Source organism: Serinus canaria, chromosome 1 (assembly GCF_022539315.1).
Source record: "Serinus canaria isolate serCan28SL12 chromosome 1, serCan2020, whole genome shotgun sequence".
NCBI lineage: Eukaryota > Metazoa > Chordata > Aves > Passeriformes > Fringillidae > Serinus > Serinus canaria.
The window spans coordinates 73,852,129-73,875,717 of NC_066313.1; the positions used below are offsets into that span (position 1 = coordinate 73,852,129).

At 39.4% G+C, this 23,589-nt stretch overlaps 1 protein-coding gene across 3 annotated transcripts in view; it reads right to left on the minus strand.

Moving 5' to 3' along the window:
- The window catches only part of ABCC4 (ATP binding cassette subfamily C member 4), a 141,765-nt gene that overhangs the window by 17,076 nt on the left and 101,100 nt on the right, over positions 1 to 23,589 (minus strand). The window contains exons 25-29 of one of the 3 annotated variants that reach the window (XM_050971980.1): positions 21,733 to 21,924; positions 17,505 to 17,660; positions 13,438 to 13,527; positions 12,792 to 12,964; positions 6,508 to 6,613 (exon numbers count right to left, since the gene is read on the minus strand). In XM_050971980.1, coding sequence (XP_050827937.1) covers positions 6,508 to 6,613; positions 12,792 to 12,964; positions 13,438 to 13,527; positions 17,505 to 17,660; positions 21,733 to 21,924 — 717 coding nt within the window. Of the gene's footprint in view, positions 1 to 6,507; positions 6,614 to 12,791; positions 12,965 to 13,437; positions 13,528 to 13,558; positions 14,265 to 17,504; positions 17,661 to 21,732; positions 21,925 to 23,589 lie in introns of those variants that run through there. The other 2 variants (XM_050971984.1, XM_050971986.1) reach the window with 2 other exon arrangements.

The window sequence follows — 23,589 nt, forward strand, 5'->3', positions numbered from 1 at the left end:
CTAAATTCTTAGCTCTTACAGAAACTCTGGAAGTCTTGAGTTAACCGAAGAAAGGAGAAACCTAATGGTTTCCAGGCCTTCTGCTCTCCATGCAGGTCCCCTTCTATGAGTACCCTTCATATTCTTGTCTTCACATTTCCTTACTCAAGAGACTCAGAACTCAGTGGGAATCTTTCTTGGGTTGAATAAAAACAAGAATGAATTTAGTTCTAATATTCCTTAGTCCATATTTTCAAGACAGAGGCTGAGTCAAAAAAAGAGCTTTATTAGTGTTTGTTCCTTCTGAATAATGACAGCAGGTGCACCAGTGTGAATGTAGCAATTTTACTGCAGATTACTGGATTCAGACCCACAAGGTACTTTAAGGCTTTTATGAAAAATTAGACGCTTACTTGCAAAAATTTGGCATTCATTCTAGCCATCTACTATAATCCATTAAGCTCCTTTTACATTCTTTAACAGAACAGACTTCAATAGCACAAGCTTAATACCCAATAATATTTCACCACACTCCAGATGCTGGGCTCACAGAAGGTCAATTCTGCTTACACCTTGCATTTTTTCAGAATTAGAAAAAAAAAAAATACCCATTTTATACCCATCCAGTTGTCCTGCTTTAGAATTTTGAAGGAAGTCATAAAATTCTTATTTTCATAAATTTTCACATTCTATCATCCCAGGCTCCAGGAATATTTATGGTCTCATCAATTGGCCTCTCTTAGACATCCTGAGCACTCGAGGGCCAGTGTCTGACAGTGGGCAGCTCTCCAGCAAGGAAACACTCTGACAAAGACACACTGAGGACCAGAAAGTCAACACCAATGGTGGGACACAGCTTTCAAAAAGAACTGTTCTACAAGCAGGATTGCATGCTCTGTGCCTGGTGACTTAACATAATACCCCCTAAACAGAATGTTGAGATTTGCTGTAAAACACGTTCATTTTCCAGCAGAGATATTTAAGTAAGTGGAAAAGAAAGCTACCTTGAGAAGAGTCAACAGACCACAGCTTTTCTGACTAACTCAGTATTACTAATTTAAGTGTATCACCACTACTTTCCTGTGTTCTCCACATCTCCATCTGAAGCTGGGCCACTGCAGTGGAAGCTGACATGAAGGTATCAGTAGGACAGATGGGGCTTCCCCACTGCTACAAGAGCTCTGCCTCTCACTGGGCTGCAGATTCAGACTCCCTTTTGCTATGCTCTGATGACTCTTGCTCTTCTGGCAATGAAATTCTTCTTGTGTACCTGGCTGCCCTGGGTACACAAGAGGACACGACATTTTTCTGGGAATGGGGAGCATTGCATCCAGACCTCTTTAGACTGAGCAGAGATTTCTGTACTTTCTGGAAGAATGATGTCATCCCCATGGTAAGGGAGGGCGGCATGGCCATCACCACCATATTCACTGAGATGTCTATCTCCACTGTCTCATCTCCACCTGGATGGATGAAGGATATTAATGTGCAATGCTGGGTCAGGTATCAGAACTCCAGAGAGAGACAAGGGCTCAGACCTTGTCTGCTGCTCAGCATTTTCTACATAGCTGTAGGTGACGGCCTTTCCACCACACACCACACCGCCCGGATCTCACTCTCTCTTTGATTCCAAGATGTTTATACTTACTCTTGGTGGACTGATTGCTCTGCTGAAGTTAGATATCTACAGCAGAGGAAACACAGTTCCTGATTTATGAGGCCCAGATGTTCCACCATGGCAAACACAAGATCAGAAAAATGAGAATAACCGAATGAGGGAGGCGTACCGGAAAGACGTGGGAAGTCATTTTCTATTGACCAAAAAAAAAACAACTCAGGTCTGGCTGTGAAGTGCATTGTGTTGTTATCCTGCATATTAGTCATTTCAGAATGTAACCACAACAGGTTTTCCCATAAATAAATCAAATCTCTTCCCATGATTCTCTCATCAAAAACTTCCTATTTGAATGACAGTTTTTAATTACTAGATCAAGTTCTGCTTGCATAAAGAGTTTCCATTTCAAAGAAGTATTGCACTGATATGAAAACTCTCTGGAGAAACATCCTTGTCATTGAAAAATGCACAAGTTTGACTCTGTGGCTTTCCTCTGGAGAGGCCACAGCATAGTATATACAGCAAACAACTCCATCAGGTTCTTGCCAGATGCATATACTTTATTTGCTACTGAACCACTACGTCCCTGGGTGAGCCTCAATTTCTGTATGCTTCTGGTTTCCCCTCTGTAAAAAGAGAGTTTCTAAAAAGCATTTCTCCACCTGGAGAAGGAAGCAGAAACGAGGGGGAGGAATGGGGGACAGGGATTTTATAAGATCCCCCTGGAAGTCTTGGGAGTGGTGCCCACTGGCTGCCACAAACTTCAGATGTTTACATAAGGGCCTTTGCCCTCTATGGTGAGGACAGGAGAATGAACTATTGAGGTGGTGGGGAAGCTACAAGGAATGAGAGGCCAGTGAGGCAAGCCTGAGCTGAGCTTCTGCCAGCATTTGCCATTACAGAAGGGGTAACTGCAGCTTTCATCCTACCCTCCCCTTCTGCCAGGCAGCAGAGTGCCTACCTGTGCCAGAGAGCTAAAACGGGTACTGCTAGTACCTGATGGGAAGAGTTACAACTTGGCTTCTCAAAGTAATGAAGGAAAAGGAATGAGAAAGTGCCCTATGAGATGCTGGAGCAGCACAGAGGGAAGGAAAAAAAAAAGGAGCTTGAAAACCGCTGGATTATAATTTTATGGTAGTATTATTTGATGGGCTGACTTAACAAGTCTTTCCAACTTTGTTTCCAAAGATTGTATGGATACTTCCCTATCTCACCCAGGTGTTTGAAGTTTAATTAATTAATGTTTATAAAGAGCGTTACAATTTCCAGATGAAAGGTCCTATGCAAGTGCAATGTAGTATTACTCATTGAGGCGATTGGGTTAGAGAGTATCACGTTACACAATACAGCTCTTCCCTCAATGATTTCAAGCGTTTGAAGTTCTGATAAAATGTGTTTATCACCAAGACAGATATAATGGAAATACTCTTAAGGCGTGACCTGGATTATGAAAGCAGAGGTATGGTTTTGGGAATGGAACAAACGAGATTTAAAACAACTCCTGAGGCCAGATTTGTCTACAGTTGTATAAAATATATTCTGTTCTTCCTTTTTTCCCTCCCTGAGTAGGCTTTTCTTCTCTTCTAAAATAGAACCGGTTATTACGACAGGTGTGAGCAGACATGCAACAGTTCACGTTCAGTTCCTATTTCCATACTCATCCAACTTGACATTTTCTCATGACTTTCTCAAAATTATTTTCTGTTCTAATTTTTTTTTTTTTTAATGTCTGGATTAACCCTAAAGGCGAACAGTTTCTTTTTGGAAAGTTCTGCTTTAACCAGTAATCAAACAGAATTAAATAAAAAACTCACAGACAATGCCAAGCTGGAGACTGCAGCCAACAGACTTAAGACATGATGACCAGTTTTGACCCCCCAGTACAAGAAAAAGCAAGATAAATTTGAGCAAGCTTGTAATAGGGTTAGCAGGGTGGCCAGTGAACTGGAACACCTAAGAGGAGAGGCTGATGAAGCAGGGCGTGTTCACCCTGGAGAACTGATGGCTCCAGGGGACTTAACAGCAACCTTCCCATATCTACAAAGAAGTTACTGAGAAGACAGAAGGCTCTTTAGTGAGATACACAGTGGGAAAACAAGAAACAATTGCCATAAAAGGAAGAAAGGCTTTCACTGGAATATAAGAAGAAAAAAGATTTAACAATTAAGATAATTAAGCATTGGAGCAGGTACCCCAGAGACTGTGGAATCTCCACTTCTCAAAGTTTTCAAGACTCAAATGGAAAAAGTCCTGAGCAACCTGATGTGAAATTAGTGCTGCCCCTGCCTAGAGCAAGAGGTTCCTTTCAATCTGACTCAATGGGAAGGGAGGAAAGCCCTACGTGATGTCCACTTGCTCAGGAGTGGGCTTGAACATTTGTGAGATTTTAGAGAGCTGAACAAGTGTGCCCAAAATTTGCTTGAAAAATAAATTACTCATTATTTGTCAAAAGATAATTGTTAATATTTTAACTGCCAGGTTCTATCTTTGTTCTTCTTCCTTCACTTTCTAAAAAGCTTACCATGATAGCAAACAACAGAGATTTGGGATGGCTTATAAATAAGGAATTATTGCATCTAGAGGTCTCAATCAAAAGAGACACAAAACCAGGATTTTTAAGAATACCAGGTACATTCTTTGTGCATTTCTACCCCTTGAAAAATAATCTGCATCAAGTTAAATTTGTGAATTACCAAAATGTACCACTGGCTAAGCAAATTAAAGAACACACTAAAAGCTTTCTTTAGCTAAGTCTTCTCAATTTTTGTAATATTGGAGTAAATAATTAATTTTCCATAAATGCTGATTTTAATAATAACCATTATTAATGAATAGTCAGTCTTCTAGAGGAATATTGTTATTCTTGGCATTTTTAACATGTTTTTCTTCCAAAATTCTGCTTTATTCCTACTAGGAGTTACAGGCTGGGGAAACCAAGTAATTAAGTGCTACAGAAGCACACCTGCCAAAACTCTGATCATTCTAAATATGAGAAGATGATTCTGATTTGCTCTTAAACAGAATCAATAACTGAGTAAGGATGTCCAGAAAACAAGATTGTTATGAAGCTACATGTCAGTTTCCTCCTTTTTTTCCCCCAGTTTACAGAAATCTGTAAGATCAAAATGGAGCAATGCAAAAAGATGAAAAATACTTAGAGGTTACTACTGACTGCAGACTCAAAGACACATCTTGCAAATCTTTCTTAATACTCTAAAGAGGCCAAAAGCATTAAAGACTATGAGACAATTAGGAAACTAGAAATCTTAATAGTGACTAAACTGAAACAACATAAGGGTAAGAATAATGTATGGACACTTAAAATGCAATAGAGCAGCTATGTAGTTGGCAATTATCCTGAGAAGTTTGGGGGAAAGGGTGGTTTTTATGCTTTGCTCCAATAATTTTTGGCATAAAAAGTAAATAAAACATTTCATTTTCACTGCAGCTTCATGACATTAAAGGTAAGCTAGGAAAACATCTTTGTGGAGAGAGCATTCTGTGCCTAACATGTTAATGGTAGTTAATGAACCAAAACCCACAGAAATCCCTTTGGACAGCTAACAAACACACACAGCTATTAATTAGGTCACAGTTGTTTCCTCACAAATCTTTTGTTCATTTCAGTTGTAGAAAACACCAACATATCCATTAGACCTGTGGGGAGGTATTCACCAGAGAAGAAAATATTTATTTATTATACGTTAAATGCTTGCAATTACGTGACTACTTATGGCAGTTCTGCTGGTTTCTCTCTTGTAAGTAAACTATAATCACTGAGCTCACAATCTATCCTATTCCTCAGAACACCACTCACCTCAGCAGATGGAATTGTCTAATTTTGTGTACTTCAGGCAACCACTGTAACTCAATCAAAAATTTTAAAATGTTTTGAGCATCCAGTTGGGAAAAAAAAAAAAAGGCAACACTTATGTTAATTATGCTTCATTTTCACAAGACAGAAATTGAGAGGTATTTTTTAAGGTTACCACCAAGAGGTGAAGGTTGATTTCTGCTAGAAGTCCAGTTAAAATTTGAGTTCCACCTATGAACACAGTTTGCCCTCTATGCCAGTTATTTCATTAACCAGCTGTGAAGAAGATGTTTGCAAAGGGCTTGTGTTCTTATTGCATGAAATTGTAAAACTGCAGGCTGCACATTATGTCAAGGACACAAACCAGGTGGATTTCCTGAGAGTCCAGGGAACACCACTGCCTTTATGAAAATAATCAGCAAGTATTTCCTAATTTCTATGCATGCACAACGCACTCTGGGGCAGAGAAGGTGGCAGATATGGTGTAACATTCCTCTACTGGGAGCAAAGATGGCAGAGGCTGATGCATTGGTAGTGCTCCATCTTCTCTGTTTGAACCTTGCTTTGGAAAGCTGACCATGTTCATCACCTCACCAGTCTAGTCCTGCTTCTCCCATCACTACCTTTGCCCCAGGGCAGCTGCTGTCGCCTTACCTCCGTGTCTGCTGCCCCCGAACCTCCACTACCTCCTCCTTACACACCCCACACCAAGGACTGTCACTGCCTCCCTCGGCCCACTGAGACTGCATTACTACACCTGGCTGAACCCAGCTGACTGTCCAGAACCTCATGGGTGCGACTTCACAGGCTCCCAGTATGGGCAGAGCTAATTTGCTCAGGTCTCCTGCTGCGCCTCACCTGCAGTGGGTTCGTGCCTTGTGGGATGGAAAGCACAAGGCCAGAGAAAGCACGAATTCTTTCCAGGTCATTACAATTTTATGAGCTGTGAGTTACAGTAGCTAGGATAATAAGGTTCACTTGGATAAGCCTAACATATGACTTACACACCTACCCACTTTTGGATCAAAATGAAGAAGAGTCAATAACACCATTCTTCAGGAAAGAAAAAAAACAACAGTGAAGCAGTTAACTGTCTTACCATGATCCTATCACTGTCAATAATGGTGTTCAAGCGGTGTGCAATGGTCAGCACTGTGCAGTGAGCAAAGGTCTCACGGATCGTCTTTTGAATGAACTCATCTGTTCTGAAACACAGCAAGAGCAATGCAGACAAAAATAAGATGTTTGCATGGATAACCAAATGGCAGGCAGGTTTTATGACTTCATCAAACATGACTGGATAGAAGGAAATACACTTCTAAAGTTATCAGAGTGCTTCTTCCTCTTGTTATACCAGATGACTTGGAGGCGTATCATGAAACATACTCCAAAATTTACCCTTTCACACCTCATGAGGAAAAGGTTTCTTGTGAGTAGAGCAAAAGGTTTCATTTCAGGAGACTAATTTCTCAGACTTCAATTAAAGAAAAGGGAAAATTCTAGATTCAGATAGTTCTACTGATTTCTACACCAAAAAAATCATTGCTGTTCTCTTTCAAGAATTAGTTCATGCAAGCAGTGAAGAAAGTTGGTCAAAGCACATATCTCTCATTGCAAATCATCTGAAGAACAAACACAAGGCAGCCTAGAACTAAGGTTCTTGATTTCAAATGCAAAAGAAGATTAATAAGACGAGATTGTTGGTAAACTAAAAGAGAACTGCAATAGCTCAGGAACTTGAATACTGAAAAAACCCAAAACTTGACATACCCTGTAAATCAAAAGCATTAACTGGAATGTACAACCCAAAGAAAGAGATAGAAGATTTCAAGTTAAGGGTGAGCCTATGGTCTGAATTAACCGCCACCTAAGTAAAGGACAGCAGAAGGAAACATAAGACTTGTAAAGAATGAAAACTAACTAAGCCAGAGCACAGCACTGAAGTACAGGGCTGAAGTGAAAACTGTCACAAATAAAGCTGAGAACTGTGAAAAGGAAATAAAATTATACTGATAGGTAGTTAGAACTAGTTCTTTAGCCATGTAAACAAGCAGTAAGGCAACTCATGGAACTGGAGCTTATTGAAGTAACTAACTGTACAAGAGAAGCACTGACACCACCTAACTTAGAGGACACCAGTCAGGCTTACATGTTGAGATCTCTTAAGTCATTGAAAGGGAAGAGGCACGGCTGGAAGGAGAATCCAAGGACCTGGATTAGGCAGCCATCCGGTGATGAATGCCCTCTAGAGGCACCTGACAGCCCACACTGCACAGGCAGCCTTGGGTCCCACCAGCCAGGCCTTGTGAATACTCACATATTGCTCACCAGCATTCAAAAAAGGCCCAAAAGACAATGGAGAAAAAGGAACACAAACCAAAATTCTCAACCAAGACAGAAGGATGATGTAAAGAATTCAAAATATACTGGCGTTATACTGGCGTTCCTTGAACCAAGGAAGCTCCAGCCAAGAAGTCAGGCACTTGAAGGCAGGGGCCTCATTTCCAGGACTTATATTAAAACATGAATTTGTTATTTTGTATATATGATGACTGGAGAATAATAAAATGTGCAGATTAGGTTTAAAAAAGACAAAGGAGATTTCTGAATAAACTAGAATATTTAGGCAGATATGTTGGATGCAATCAGTTGCTTGCAAAATTTAAATTCTTCAAATTTTTAGAAGTAATGGGAAAATAAAATAAAAAACATAAAAATACATGAAACATATCTTCCTCTGATTAAGTAGTATTTTTTTAGACAGAAGTAGTACTCCACACTGAATCTGTTTGCACATGATGAGTATCTGGTATCACTTCATGAATTATGCAAAGAGAATTGTTCCGAGGCCATCATGCCAGGAGGCACCAGCAATAAAAAGTGGACAGACAACTTTGGAAGAACAGGATGACTTAAAGGAATGAGGTAACTATTATGTTTCTACAGAAGAAAGTATGAGTTCATGCTCTGAAGGACGAACATAGCTTCTGCTACAAGCTAAGCTGAAGCAATCAGCATGACAAAGAAGACAGATCCTTGCTGATGACAGGAAGAATCATCAGAGAGAAGGAAGACATAAACAGTTAAGTAAGAATTCCATGCATTCTAACTGTTACCTTCATCTGGTGACAGAAACATTTCTCTCATGAGCTTAAGAGAACTGAGTTCTGGACCACAGTCTGAGAGACTTGATCCTTCTGCTCCTACTTCCTAAGAGAAGCTCAAAAACAAAGTGGGAAGCAGGTGTTCCTCAACTCCTTTTGAACAAAGGCCAGTAGGCAATCAGGGCAAGAGACAGGAAGAGAAGTCAGGAGAGGGGCAGGCTCTTTAGTTCTTTGTTATCTCCTTAAGAAGAGGAAGTTGTTCATCATGTTCCACATCACAGCTATGCCAGGCCTTTCACCCCAGTGTTAATGCATGTATATTTGTTTGCTCTCTTCTCACCAACACCTCAATAACCTGACTACTCTTACCTCCAAAAGGAAAAAAAAAGCAGGGACATCCATGAAAACGCTCACTATGGAAGAGTCTTAAACAGACAGCAGGATGTGATCTCTGCAATGGCTGAAATAGCAAACCAGAAAATATTCAATATTCAATATTCCCTAGAACTGTGTGAAGAAAGCCTTTTTCTTTCCTTCTTGTCAAGCTCAAGGTCAAGTTTTCTGCAAAGCTACTACAGAACATGAGAATCGTAGCTGGCTCGGGAACTTGGGAAAACCTTAACAAAGGGCTTAAAATTATTTGTAACTCAAGTTATTCCTACTGTTTTCCAAAAATGCCTCAGCCTTGAATACCCCTGTCCTCTGCATTTATTTATATTATCTTCTTTTATTACATGTCCTCTTTATAGCACTACCTCTTCCTACATTTACAAGAAAAAAGCCACTCATTCTTAGAGAGATACTATCAAACTATTATCTTAAACAGGTATTTCTAGAACACAAGCTTATCACTAACAAGGAACTGCTGTCCATATTGTGGGCGTGACAAATGTTCTAAAATGAGACTTCAGAGTAATCAGGAACAGACTTAACAGCTCCATCTTCAAATATCACAGTACAAGATCTCATGCAAACGTGTCTGCTGACTGACACTTGGCTAGACCTCTCCAAGGTTCATGGTAGATCTTGGAGTGTAGCTTTTGGACAGCAGGCAGAAGCACCATCAGTAACCTCCAAGAGAACCTCAGGAAGAAGCTAGGGAAAGCAAGACAATCTAAAAAGACCGAGAAAAGCATCTGTATGCAGAATTATGTGCTGACAGAGTGTAGAGACTGTATCACATACCAGTTAGAGTTAGAAAAGTACCAAAGGAAGCATAATTTCTGTCCATTTTTCAGGGCATAAATGGACTCTTAGTGATGTCTATCCACAGTGAGCAAGTGTCTAGGACAGTGCCCAGTGATTTCATCACCTGCCTCAGTAGATCAACCCAGCATCTTTCAGGCACATTAAAAACCAAAGACGCAACCTGAATACCAAAATCTGGGCTGCTGGATGACAAAAACTCAGTCCTAATCTGATTACATAAAAATGGGAACCACCATACCCCTACTGCAAGGAACCATACAATAGGAAAGCACAAAATGGTGGTGTAGCTCTGCCACAGGCACCACAGGTTGAGGATCTCACACCAAGTTTCCCAGCAACCCAAGATCTGGTGTAACCTGAACTAGTTGACTGTGTAAAAAGAAAACTATCTGAAGAGGAAGAATAAATATGATCTGAATGAGAAGCAAGCAAGCTGCTGAAAGGAAAACTGGGTAAGTCATTATCTTCTGTCTAATGTCCCACTGGGATTGTCCTGAAAGCGTATCTCACACCACACAATTCCTGAGAGGCTTACAAAATTTCTCCAAAAGAGTTACAGTTAGTAGTTAGATGTAATAAAAGGTTAAATCTGACAAGTTTAAGATGGCTAATGAACTGAACTATGTGCAATGGCTGGTTTTACCAGACTCCATTAATAAACAACCAATGTAAAATATGTCAGTGGTTTGCTCACCAAATCTTTTGTTCTCTATAAGCAAAAATATGAGTTAACACAATTAAAACAAATCCAATATTTTTAAAAAGTCTCTGTTACTAATGGATTTGTTTCTGTGTATCATCAAAGCAACTACATGAAGATTTTCAGCTCTTCTGCTCCAGATTTCGCACAATTTTCCAGAACAGTTTAACTGCTTTAAAACCAGACTATTCTTCAGGGTGAGAATGGACCAAGAAGATAAAATCAAATTAAATGTCTGTCAGTCATCACATAAATCAGGCAGGTAGTCTGACTTAGGGCAACCTTCTTTATGGCAAGCTCCTCCTTCCCCCCAAAAAGCACTCACACCTCTGCCACATGCAGAGCAGGTGGCATCTGTGAGGAGCAAGGGAGAAAATGTGGGTACGCAGGCAAGCCAGAACATATGAGGGGGGAGAAGATGAACTTCAAATTCCTTCCCTTCAGTCCAGCAGCAGATAAGAATGGCCTAGCTGAGCTGAAATGTGGTGGGGAGTCCCCTCAGTCCCCTGGGGAAGGTACAGTGCCCACCACACTGCCTCACGTCACCTCACCCTTCCTTCTCTTCCTGCCACCCCTAACTCCTGCCTTCTCACACCTGCTTCCAGGCTGAACTGCAGAAGGGACATGGTGGCAGCAGCAGTTGAGGCTGCCGAGAGAGAGAGATCAAGAGCCAGAAAAACAAACAAAAAAAAGAGAAGTATCTCCAGAGGCAGAGGCAGCTCGCCATGGTCTCCCATCTCAGGTGCTCGATATGATGTGTGCTTGCCACCAGGTGAGAGACAAGGGTGCCAGGTATGGGGGTTGTGCATCAGAGGAGCAGGAGGTTTTCCTTACACACCAAAAATGCCTCCCTAACTGCTCAGTTAAGCAACCCACATCAGCATTTCCTGATGATCATCCTATCAGATTGCAGAGCTAAAAAATACTTGGCTCTAGTTATACCAACACATTAAGGAAAAGGTAATAATGACTGTAATGCAAACTGAATTCAAAGAAGAAGTTCCAAGTTATTATTTGTATTGTTATGCCTAGAGTTGATACAAACAAACATTTACCTTATTATAATATATATTGCAGCACACATTAATCAAGATCAATTAAATGGATAGTGCAAGCTGAGAACACACATGTGAGATGCCAAAATAGGGAGGATGAGTAAGATGGTATTAAATTTCTACACCTATGATTAATCACAGTTAATCTATCAGAGCTCAGCCAAAAATAAACTAAGAGTAAAAAAAGAAAAAAAAAAAAAAGAAAAAAAGAGAACCTCTGGGAAGGGAATGCACTTCTCTACAGGTTTTAGAAATACACTGTCAGCTGAACTGTAAAGCTACACCAGTAGTGGCACCACTTCTCCCCTAAGAAGATGTTAGAAAAATGAGTCACGCCCAGATGACATACAAAATCCTTAATACATCTGTTTGAGGGACTTGCTGTGTTATTGTCCTCTTTGGACTTTGAGTTCTCCCTCCAGCCATAGTTTGTTGGAACTATATATTCAGCTCAGACTAATTGATGCAGTACGTTTGCAGTATTGTTTCCCAAATATTTCCACCAGTGCTTCAAATGTTTCAAAAATTAGCAGTGGGGGTACTTAGCTATTGGAACAATTTAACAGGGGTTGTCATTGAATTTTTTTGCTATTGAGGTTGGATGTTCTTCCAGAAGTACACTCTAGTTCAAACAGAAATGAATTCAGGAAAGTTCTGCTGGCCTGAGTTATACAAGACAGAATAATGAATTAGTGAGTCCATCCTGTAGACTTAAACACCTCCAAATCTGCTCTGCAATTCCTGTGGTGTTTAGGACAGCTTACCTTCTGCCCCTGCCCCTACTTTATCTCCACCTTACAACACCAGCATCTGAGCCATCTGAAAGGACAGCATCTCACAACCAGAAGTATCTGGTTTTGCTTACAGTCATTTTTCACCTTTATAGTTTTAGGGGGTTTTGGGAGTGAGATGAATTAAATCTTTTGTATTTATTTATTTCCAACAAACATTTCTTCCATAAGTCAACAGAACTCAACTTGTTTCCTGGCTATTCTGATGAAAATGCAGCGATGCATTTTCAAGAACGTTCTTGTCTTCTAATCTATGGCTGCAGGACAAATAAACTTTGCATATTAATTTCCCTACTCTATGGAATGCACTGAAATTAGGGATTTTTGGAGTGCTTAGTTTATATCATCTGCTCCATAGCCAAAGCTCAATCGCCCCATTTTGAATAGATGATGGTATCATCAAAAACATAAAACAGCAATACAAAGTACATGAAATATAAAGCATTTACATTCATCTCTACAGCAGAGACAAACGTATTAGAAGAGAAACCAGCTCATTTTCATAAGACAGATTTTGTTTTTACCTTGGATCCACATTTGCTGTTGCTTCATCAATGATAAGAATACGATTTTTTTTTAGAACTGCTCTGGCAAGACACACCAGCTGTCTCTGACCAACACTAAAATTAGATCCAGATTCTGCCAGCTGTGTCTCCATTTTGTTGGGTAGATCTTCCACAACCTCCTTCAGTTGCACCTGTTGACATGTCAACATATTGTAGGATGAGTAACTCTCTTTTAAATCAGGCATTGTGTGTCTGATGACACAACAATAAGTAGGCAAGGTTTGCCTTTTATATTCTGACACAAAATGAGTGAGTGCCAAGTTGGATTACAGTGTGTGTCAGTTATTAGAATTCTAAAAACATTAAAGCACGTTGTTAAGAATCTATTAATGTTCATTAAAACCAAGATATGAATCAAACTAAAACCAAGGCATCATCCCAAAGGATAATTTTTTCATAAAAGACTTATATAACAATATACATGCCTGCACACACATGCACACACACATACACAAATACACATATGATAGTGTACCTTTTTCTATCAACAGCTCTGCCTCTATCAAACCTGATGAAAACATCCAAACCCTAACACACACAAGCACTGTAATGTTGTTGTCACACAAATTTTAAATACCAGATTTACATTATTAGATTAAGTCACCTCTTCCAAGGCGTTCCACAGCTCTTCATCAGTGTGTTCATTGAAAGGATCTAAGTTTTTCCTCATAGTTCCAGTGAATAAAACAGGCTCCTGAAACCCAGTAAAATCAGCATTCCACTATAAATACAGGTTTTATAATGCAATAGGTAATTTAATGATAATCACAGCTAACCTATATCAACAATAGCACAGACATATCCAACAAGAAGCTATAATTTTTGAAATGCAAAGGTGTACATTACAACTGCATGCTTAAGAGGGACGTGTTGGGGGGGAGGCAAATGTTGAACTACTCTGTAAGAAGATAATTTACCAAACAGGACAGGTCTGTTTGCAAATTGCTGTACACAGTTATGTCGGTACGTAAACGGGCATTTACATGCCACTGTTCCGATGCCACAAGCTATAAATACACTTACATGAAATCGTTGCTATCCTCATGGTATTGTTAATGAAAACCAACAACTAGCACTGTCAATGAGCTCACACTCCTAAATTACTTTTGGGCAGTTCTGAAAACCTGCTTTTGAAGTACATAAACCAGAGAGGAATCAAAGAGCTTACAATGCCTTTCTGGTTTTCCTTCTGTGTTTGGCTGTGGGTTTGTTTTTTTTCTTTTCATTTCATGCCATAAAAGCCCTTCCACTTTACCATCAGGGCTAAGCAGGAACAACTTTCACCATTTAAAACCTAAACACATCTATACTGCCACAGCACCAAAGCAAACTTACTTAGAACTGGAGCACTGCTGGGCAAAGCTCTCACTCAAAACACACCAGGGAGTCAAATGAGTACCTTCTCCCATTCAGGTACCAATGTGGGTTTACCTGTGGTCGAAGCAAGTTTTGTTCTACTTCAGTTCCCAGTCAGAGCAATAACAGATAATTCATCAAACTGGCACATATCAAATCACACTGAAACATGTACTGTTTAAGAATGGGGAAGAGGATTTTTGGTTCAGAACTCCTTAAGCAGAAGATCAGTACTCAGTTATGCGAGTTGCCAGACGTCAGAGTCATGCACTGACACGACTTTAGGGCTAAACTCATCTTAATACCACACATAAAGACAAAAACAAGTCAAAAGCTGTAACAGTGCTAATCATAAATGGAGACCATTCATCACATTGTCAGTCCTCTTTAAATTGGGGAAATTTTAGGCAAAATGAATTTTTTTTTTCTTTCTCCCCTAGGAAATAAAATCTAACTTACACTGGGTAACTTCAGCTTACTCTGAGATTAACCTGTCATGACTTTCTCCCCATCTAACCCTAGTGATGCTCAGCTCCAAAGGCTGCAGCAAACCAGAAGAGAATTCAGACCTTAACCTTTTTATTGTCTTTAAATTTCTAAACCATCTGAGTGCTATAAAAGAATTTAAAAAGACAGAACACTGCATAAGTGATATAAAAGAAGATATACATTTCCTGATACAACATGCCAATTATTTGAAAGTATCTGCTGCAATAGAAATGTCATTAAAAACTTGCTGAATGAGCAAAAGGGTTTAACACAAAACATTTCCAAGCCAAAAAACAATTTTCTTCAAAAACACCTAAAACTAATTTGTTTAACAACACACATTTTAGTACACCATTTGATGCATTTTGAAGGTATTGTTACATTTATTTTCCTTTTCAATCCATTTTTATTGGTTGGCAACGAAGAGGCTGAACCTATAAAGTGTTCACAACTATTATAGAAGTCCTAACAAGAGACATGCACTGCAACAGAAGATAAGGATATTTTTTAATTACCATTTCTGACACAGATTATTATTTAAAACAGTCTGGTTTATGAGAGGAAAGCAATAAGACTAACCTGTAAATAATTGTTGTAAAAATGCTTGCAGTCAGAGAGGCAGACAACATTTGCATAGAAAAGATTTACAAACACAACCTTTACACAGCTCCATCCAAGCAAGCAATTAGAAGCCTAAGCACATTTTTATTTCTCCAGGTAGGTATTTAAACACACAAGAAAACTTCAGCCTTGCCTCATCACTCTCTAGGAATGGTTCTGTTTAGCATGTTTTATGTTGCAATTCTAATAAGCATCTCTCTCTCTGGTTTTTCAGCTGCCCACATAATTATGAAGATATTTGCTGCAAAATAACTACCTGATGTTACACTGCTATTATTGACACTACTATTAGCACAGTACCAGACAATGCCTATCACACAGTTTACCATAGCAGAACCCTGATTCCAAACCCTCCTTCCTCTTCTTCTTTATACCACCACTCGATAGTTTTGCATCTCGTAAGTAGAAACAGCCTTCCCTTACACACCAAAAAAAAAAAAACAAAAAAAAACAAAAAAAACCCAAAAAAACCCCAAAAAAACAAACTACCTGCTAGCCTTTGGGCACTCAAAACTTTTGTGACTATGATGAAATCTTATATAAATTTGACAAAAATCACCGAGTTCCACTGGATTAAAACAGTTTTAAAACTATGTCAATAGACCTGTGTATGAAAAAAGCCTCACATGTAGAATTGAATGTGGTGAACTTTGAGCATCTGTGTCACTCACATGTAGAAACTGTATATAACCTTCAGTTTTCCTGTCTCAGTATCCTATTTTGTTCAACTGGGCTGAATTCTTCAAAATTAAAAAATCACCCACAACAGCTATGGGCAAGGCTTTCAAAAAGCTGTAGACCTTGAATGAACTGATGATCATCTGCCTTCATGAGAAAGGAACGCTACACACACACAAAAAAAAAGGAATTTAAATCCATATAAACTTCTCTTTACATACAAAAGATGACTAGTTCCAGTGAGTACTGCAATAACAAAGCCTGCAGCATGCAGAAACAAAAGACATCCTGCATTAGGCAACAATCCAATTGCTGGGGAAGTACCTATTTTAAAATTTTTTTTCAATAGCATACCTGTTTCTTTTTGACTCCTATTCTTTGAGAAAAAAAAAAAAGCCTCATTACCATTTGTATTAGATTCTTAACTTAAAGAAATTATTACACTCTGATTGCCACCCTGCCAACAGACTAGCACACATCCAGGCATAACTCTAAATACAGATTCTGTTATAACATAGAGAGATCTGAGAAATAATGCAAAACATGGCAAAAAAATTCCTCTGGTTTACAGTCTACCCTTCACTCTACCTGCCAGAACAGCGCAGATGAACTACTTTCCAAAACATGACTTCACATTTGCAGCATCCGAGCTGCACTCTTCCTCCCTCTTCAGTGGAGAGCAAATGCCCAGGGAAGAGACCAGAGCTCTCACAAAACTGTTACATGCACAAACTTTGCCTCTTAAGTTTTAAGGTTACACATCACCCTTCTCTGATACAACTTCTCATGAAAGTAAGACTCTAAGAGAGAAGACTGGTGAGTGACCTACTGGATTTCTTTGAACAGCCTTTCTTCCACCCCAGCATGAGAGATGAGGCTATTTCTAACACTGCTCCACTGGTTTTTTTCCCTGTACTGTGGCCTTTCTTGCATTCAGCTTCTAAAATTCATCAAGTTTTATTTATTACAGGTTATAATGACCAACTCTTTAGTCTGTTCCTCTGGTCTTCTCCTGTCCAACCTTCTCCAAATAAAGCAAAAGCTGATAACTCACTTCTAGGCAGCACATTTGCTCCTTCTAAATCTAGCACCAGTCAGTTTGTACAGGGATGACTAGAGAGGTGAAAGTGGTCTTGGAAAATCCCTTACTAAGGAAGCATCAGGCAGGAACTGCTGCCAAAGGATCAAGGGACTTCAAGAGGACTGCTGAAGACTGGTATACACTTCCCAGATTTTCTCTGTTTTTCCACAGACTATGGGAGGACAGCATACAGCTAACACACAGATATTCCAAAGGAACAGACAGGGTACAAAACTAGGAAAAAAAATGCTCCAGTCCCCAAAACTGATTCCCCCAAAAGTTTATCTTAAAATAATCAAGACCTTCCTCAAGTAAGAATAATGCCTAGCTACAGTTCTTGTACCTACTGCATTCAGAGGTGCAGGGGGAACACATCCCAGCAAAGCACTTTAAACACTACGGAATTATATTCAAAACATCCATGGCAAACCAAGTCACTCTCTTACTTGAGGTATAATTGAAATTTTCTTCCGCAAGTCGTGGAGTCCCAGCTCTGATGTCAAGTACTTATCAATCCAAATCCTTCCTTCAGGTTCTGCCAAGCGAAAGAGGGCTGCTATCAGAGAGCTTTTCCCAGCTCCGGTTCTTCCCACTATTCCAACCTACGGAGCAAGCCAAGCCTGTACCATTAAACTGTGAGCTTTTCAGGAGAAATTAATATGTCAAGCAACATTTTTACAGCATCACAGGATTTGCAGTAGAACATGCACCAAATAAAACTTCTTTGTAATTAACATTCTTCCAAGAGGAAAAATCCTCTCCCCTTAAATCAGTTTGGATTCAGGTGACATTTGTATACATGACAATTTCTTGGATCATATTCAAAGGTGAATGATTTCCCCCTAATGTGTGGTGTCTTATTGTGTAAACAGGATGAAGTGGCTCAGTGCATACAGTAATGTGAGTAAAGGCTGCTAATTTTTATATTGAACCTGGTTTGCTGGGTGATGTTAGGAAAATCATTTCATGCATGCATCTACTACTCAACCCCAAAATGGTCTCCCATAAAGCACTCTGGGAACAATGTACTCCCAATTTAAATAACTGAGACTGATTTTGGTTAGTTATGGTTAAGGTGAAGTACTTTAAAGTGGCATCATTATAAACTGTATCCATACTTCAGACATCTTCAGCAAGCATTGCAACTACAAGGCCATGACATCAAGCTGAAATTCCTTTTCAAACAGAAGAAACAGCAAATAATAAAACCACAGAGATTCAGGGTTCTTTTTGCTCCCAAAGGAAAACTGGAAGACATACACAGTGTGAAAAAAAAATAGTTCTCAGAAAAAAAGAGACAATGGAAAATATGGGATTGATAGCTTTAATGACAAGGGGCTAAGATCAAGAAATATTTCTTCTAATTTTTTAAATGTTGTATTCAGGTAAAGGATTCTAAGAGAAAAACAGTTTATAGTAATCAACTGTATCAAAGAAGATAATGGGTGTAACCCTCTACACAAATCTGATCTGGCATAATTTGTTATTTCCTGCATTCTGTTCTAATCCCTCCATTAAAAGAAAAAATAAATCAGCACACTTAAAAAAGTTCAGAGCAGTGCAACACAAAATTAACACAGGTTGGAGATCCTGATTTGATGGGGAAGGATTTATGAGGATTAAATATGTATAGTAAGGCTTGGTGAAGTGATTGGGGTGCAGAAAGGAGGAAGAAAGATAAAAACCTTCATGAGTGTATATACAGACACCAGAGGGCAATTAGCCACTGGCTGAGACTCACATGTATGCAGCAATGCCTGCTGAAATGAAATTCAGCACAGGAAACTGCACCAAAGTGCAAGGAGAAACTTTCAGTCAGAGACACTAACTTCAGACAAAACAGAGTGCCCATATTTGATAAAAAATGCACAACACACTAAAAAAGTACACTTCAAAGAGCAACTTATGCTGCATAATCTAAAAGATATTTTCTCCTTCTACATTCTGATTTAACAATTTCATCCAACAATTCCTTATTGTACTACTGTATATAAACTAATTACATTTCTACAATGCTTTTTATTAAACAGACTAATTTAAGCAAATCTGTTACAATAAATGATCAAATGTTTAGTACTCTAAACTGTATCAGTGAAACAGAAAAACAGTTCTGAATAGATAAACTACAGCTCAGAAAGAAAGTGCTGAATAGAGAACACAGACAATAAGAGCTGTGAAAATGAAAGTTCAATTGTTCCTCTGCAAATGTCAATATAAAGTATTGTATCAAAGATATAAAGAAAAAAGCCATAAAAAATACATTGATACTTAAAATAAAAATGCAGCTGCTCTGCATATTGTCAAAATCCCACTTTTCGTTTGGCATCAAATGAAAGGACTATGCTCTTCAACATTTAGAAGAATCTATTTGCATCTTTGGTCCAATTGACTACAGGCTGCTGAAAACTGACAGGAATTTGAAAGAGCTCTCAGTATACACATTATCCATTTTTTGAATACATTTTATTCTTCACAGGCCCACACTCACTCACAGCCAGTGCAAATACAGCACCAGCCTGCAAATGCAAGTGCCACCTATCAGGAATCACAGGGCCAGGACTGTGCTGCCTGATACAAGCCCAGTGCACACACAGGAGTACACCTGCTGCGCTGGGCTCATCGTTACTCAAGTGTCACTTGTACTTCACAGCAGAGCTGCACAAAAAATGTGAGATTTACAGCATGTCAGCCACTCCACTGAGACTGCCCATGTCTTTGTTATCCCTCAGGCAACCTCCCTTTCGTCATGGGAGCACAGCTGCCATGCCATAAATCTACACATGCACCTTCCTGACTTTTTCATGTAGCCCGCAGATCCAGGAGCTGTCAGGAAAGGGTGCATTTAACAATTTGTTAGCCAATAAGCATTCATGAGCTCCCTGAAACAAAGATGGTGTGTAAAGCCCAACACTACACATGCTAACCTTCCCCTGCTGCAGCTGTAGTAGCAGAGGAGGTTCATCCCTGCCAGCTACTGGCACAGCAGTTTGTGTCTCCCTGGTCTGTTTCTGTAAGACCACACTACTTCAGCAAAGATGTTTAAAACACAGGGTGCCTCCAAGCCTGCTTTGACTGTAGGGAAATACTGAATGCTGAGACAAACAGATCAAAAGAGACCTGGAGTGAGTGATTTGCCAACAATCACCTCCCTCACTCTTACCATACCCACAGCTTCCCAAACTGGGCCCTGGCATGGCTACAAGAAAAAATACAAGCACAGCAGAAGCTTAAACTCATTCCTGCTGCCAGTGGCACTGCAGCCACCAGAAGTCTCTAAAAGCCAGGGGTCTGAACAGGCATAAGAGCTCCCATTGACAACAGTATGGGCAGAATGCCCAACAGATCTAGAAACTTGGTTCTGAAGAACTTGCTTCTCCATAATTAAAACCAATGTGAGGAGCAGAGATGCTTGGGAGATTTATTTTACACAGTGGCAGCTTACTGCAGTATTGTGCAAAACATCATAGAGAGGAAACACGAAGGTCTTGGCAATAGTTTCAAGCTGGGCAAATTCAGATGATGAAACCACAGCATAAGTGCTCAGCAAAAATAAATACCCCCAGTCATCCCCCCATCAAGCACTGAGTCATGCATTGCTAGTATCTCTTGCTTCCGTTTTTAATTTTATTCCTGTCTCTCACTGAGAAATATAGGATTTCTTGTCTATATCGGAGAGACTTGTAACAGCTAAGGAGACAGCTCACATGGCTCTTCTTCTCAAGAGACCATTTTAACTCATTCACAGCTAATTCCAGGAAATCACCTCCATGCAGCAAAGTCCGGTTGAATTTTTGGAACATGAATGTTATTAAAAGGTCCACTTGAGGAAATGAAAGGGTTTGGAATTGAGTGGAAAAGCATGTTAAAAAGGAGGCATAGGCAAGGATTGTAGAGTTGAACCATCCTCCTAATCAAAAAATTACACCTGCATTTGAAATACAGCAAAGCAAAAATTAACACTTCAGGGCTCTAATTTAATTTTGTCTGTGGGGGAGACCTTCCCTGCAGCACTCTTTCAAAAGGGATGGCATCAAAATTGGGGAGGAGGAGTCAAATTTGCAGAGGAGCAAGAGTTTTATTTCTATGTTTCTTTTGGCTACCAATCTAATTAATGACAACAGTTAATTGCATTGGTTGCCAAAAGGAACTGAAATAAAATCCCAAATTATGCAACTGATTTGTATTTCTTTCTTCTATCTTCCATTTTGGGCTCAGTGCAAGGGCATGTACATTCCTTATTTTCTATTGGTTTTGCTCACCTTGTCTGTTGACATACTCAATTCCAATTATGTTCCCTCTGTTGAATCCCCAATTTCCTAATGCAGCTCCATTTTCTTTGGATTTGAACAAACATTCTTGGCTTGGCTGGTATTTTCCATGTCTGCTACTTTCTGAAAAATCTCAGTCTCTTTTTAAGGGAATCTGTGGGGTATGTTTAATCCTTTGTTTTGACAGACTGAAATATCATGTTCCCAGACAAATTTATGCTACACTTACGGGAAATAAATAGGCTGTTTAGGCTATTAAATATAACCAAAGCTTATTCTTCAAAAGAACACTTACTATTTTCCTAACATCCACGTATTTTATAATGCATTTCTAGCACGCAGCTTCTTGTCTACTAATCATCTTTGCTTAATTTCTGTGAATATCCAAGGACAGCCACATACATACCTTTTCTTTTGGTTTAATCACAACAGACAAATGTCTTAAAACCAATGGTCCATCTAGACTGTAAGTGAAGTTAACATTCTCAAATGCTATCATTCCTTGGTTAGGCCATTCTGGTGGTGGATGTTTGTTGGTCTCCCAAGGAGCTTCTTTTTCAAGTTCTGTGTACTCCATCACTCTTTCTACTGAAATCATCTAAGGGGAAGAAAGAAGGCATAGATACATGAGCTTCATCCTATGGCATGCACTGCAAATACTGCTTGCATATAAATATTTTTACCATAGAGATTCAATGCAAATTACTCCATGTTTTTTTTTTAACACAGGAAAGAGTATTTGGTGCCATTCTAGGCTTTATTTATGCAACTAAAAAAGTGGAAAGAATGCATCTCATGTCCTACTACAGATCCAGATCTATCATGATACATAAAGCCATTCATAACCATTTCTCATCAGTAGGATTAATTACAAACCTAAATACGTGCATAAGTTTTAAGAAAATTAAGCTAAGAGGGTTGTCTGCCAGTCTTGACTAAGATGACACCAATCCATTGTGTGTTAGAAAGAAAAAGCTAGAAATGAAACTGCCAAATGAACTGCAGGCAGACACGTGAATGAGTTTGACTCCTTGCCCTGCATAGCACAACCCAAAAAAACCCCATACCATGTGCCTGAGACCATTGTCCAAATGCTTTCTGAACTCTGGCAGACTTGATGCCAAGTCCACTTCCCTGGGGAGCCTGTTCCACTGCCCAACCACCCGCTGGGTGAAGAATCTTTTCCTAGCATCCAACCTAAACCTCCCCTGACACAACTTCAGGCCATTCCCTCCGTCCTGTCAATGGTCACCACAGAGAACAGATCAGTGTCTGCCCCTCTTCTTTCCCTTACAAGGAAGTTGTAGACCACAATGAGGTCTCCCTTCAGTCTCCTCTTGTCCAGGCTGAACAGCCCAAGTGACCTCAGCCACTCCTGATAAGGACTTTCCCTCTAGATCCTTCACCATCCTCATGACCCTCCTTTGGACACACTCCAGCAGCTTCATTTTGTATTGTGCTGCCCAAAACTGCACACAGGACTGAAAACAAGGGGGCACCACCACTGAGCAGAGTGTGACAGTCACTGTCCTTGACCAGCTAGCAACAGAATGGAGATGAAATGTTCCTTCCTCCCCCAGGTGTAGTCACCCTTTAATAACAAGGGATTTTTGGTGGATGTCCACCTATCAAAGAAGTTGATGCTAATCATAGTTCCATAAAATGATCAGCATTTCACACCAAAGCCAGGTTAGTGAATGGCCTTTCTTTCTCTTCCAAGGTATTTCTGAGTCAGAGCCTCCAAGAAAGCCACTGAGTACACGTGACACTCCCAGACACTTCCAAACATCCCAAATGGTATGAAATAAACTGAAAGCCTTCTTCCCATTTCTCAGAAAATCTGTCACCACCAGTTAACTTGTGGGTGAAAAATGCACTGAAAAAGCAATGTGGTAGCAAAAAAAATTTCTAATTTTGTTATTATCATTATTGTTATTATCATTATAATACTATAATTAAGCATGGCTTTGTAACTTCTACGAAAGGACTACACCTATTTCCTATACTATGTACAGCAAACTATAATTACAAGTAACTTCAGCTGTCAACACAACAAAAAAAATATCCCAGGTTTATGTTTAGCATGTTTTTTCTACAATCTATTTTTCTTATGTATTATCTTAAGAAAGTAGACAGGCAAATTAGAACATGCCAGTAAATACTGTGAATTGGTCAAAGGTATTTTATATGATATATTCTGAAAAACACACAACCTTGTCAGCTGAATATAGACAAATACTTTCACATTTGTGTTAACTGAGAA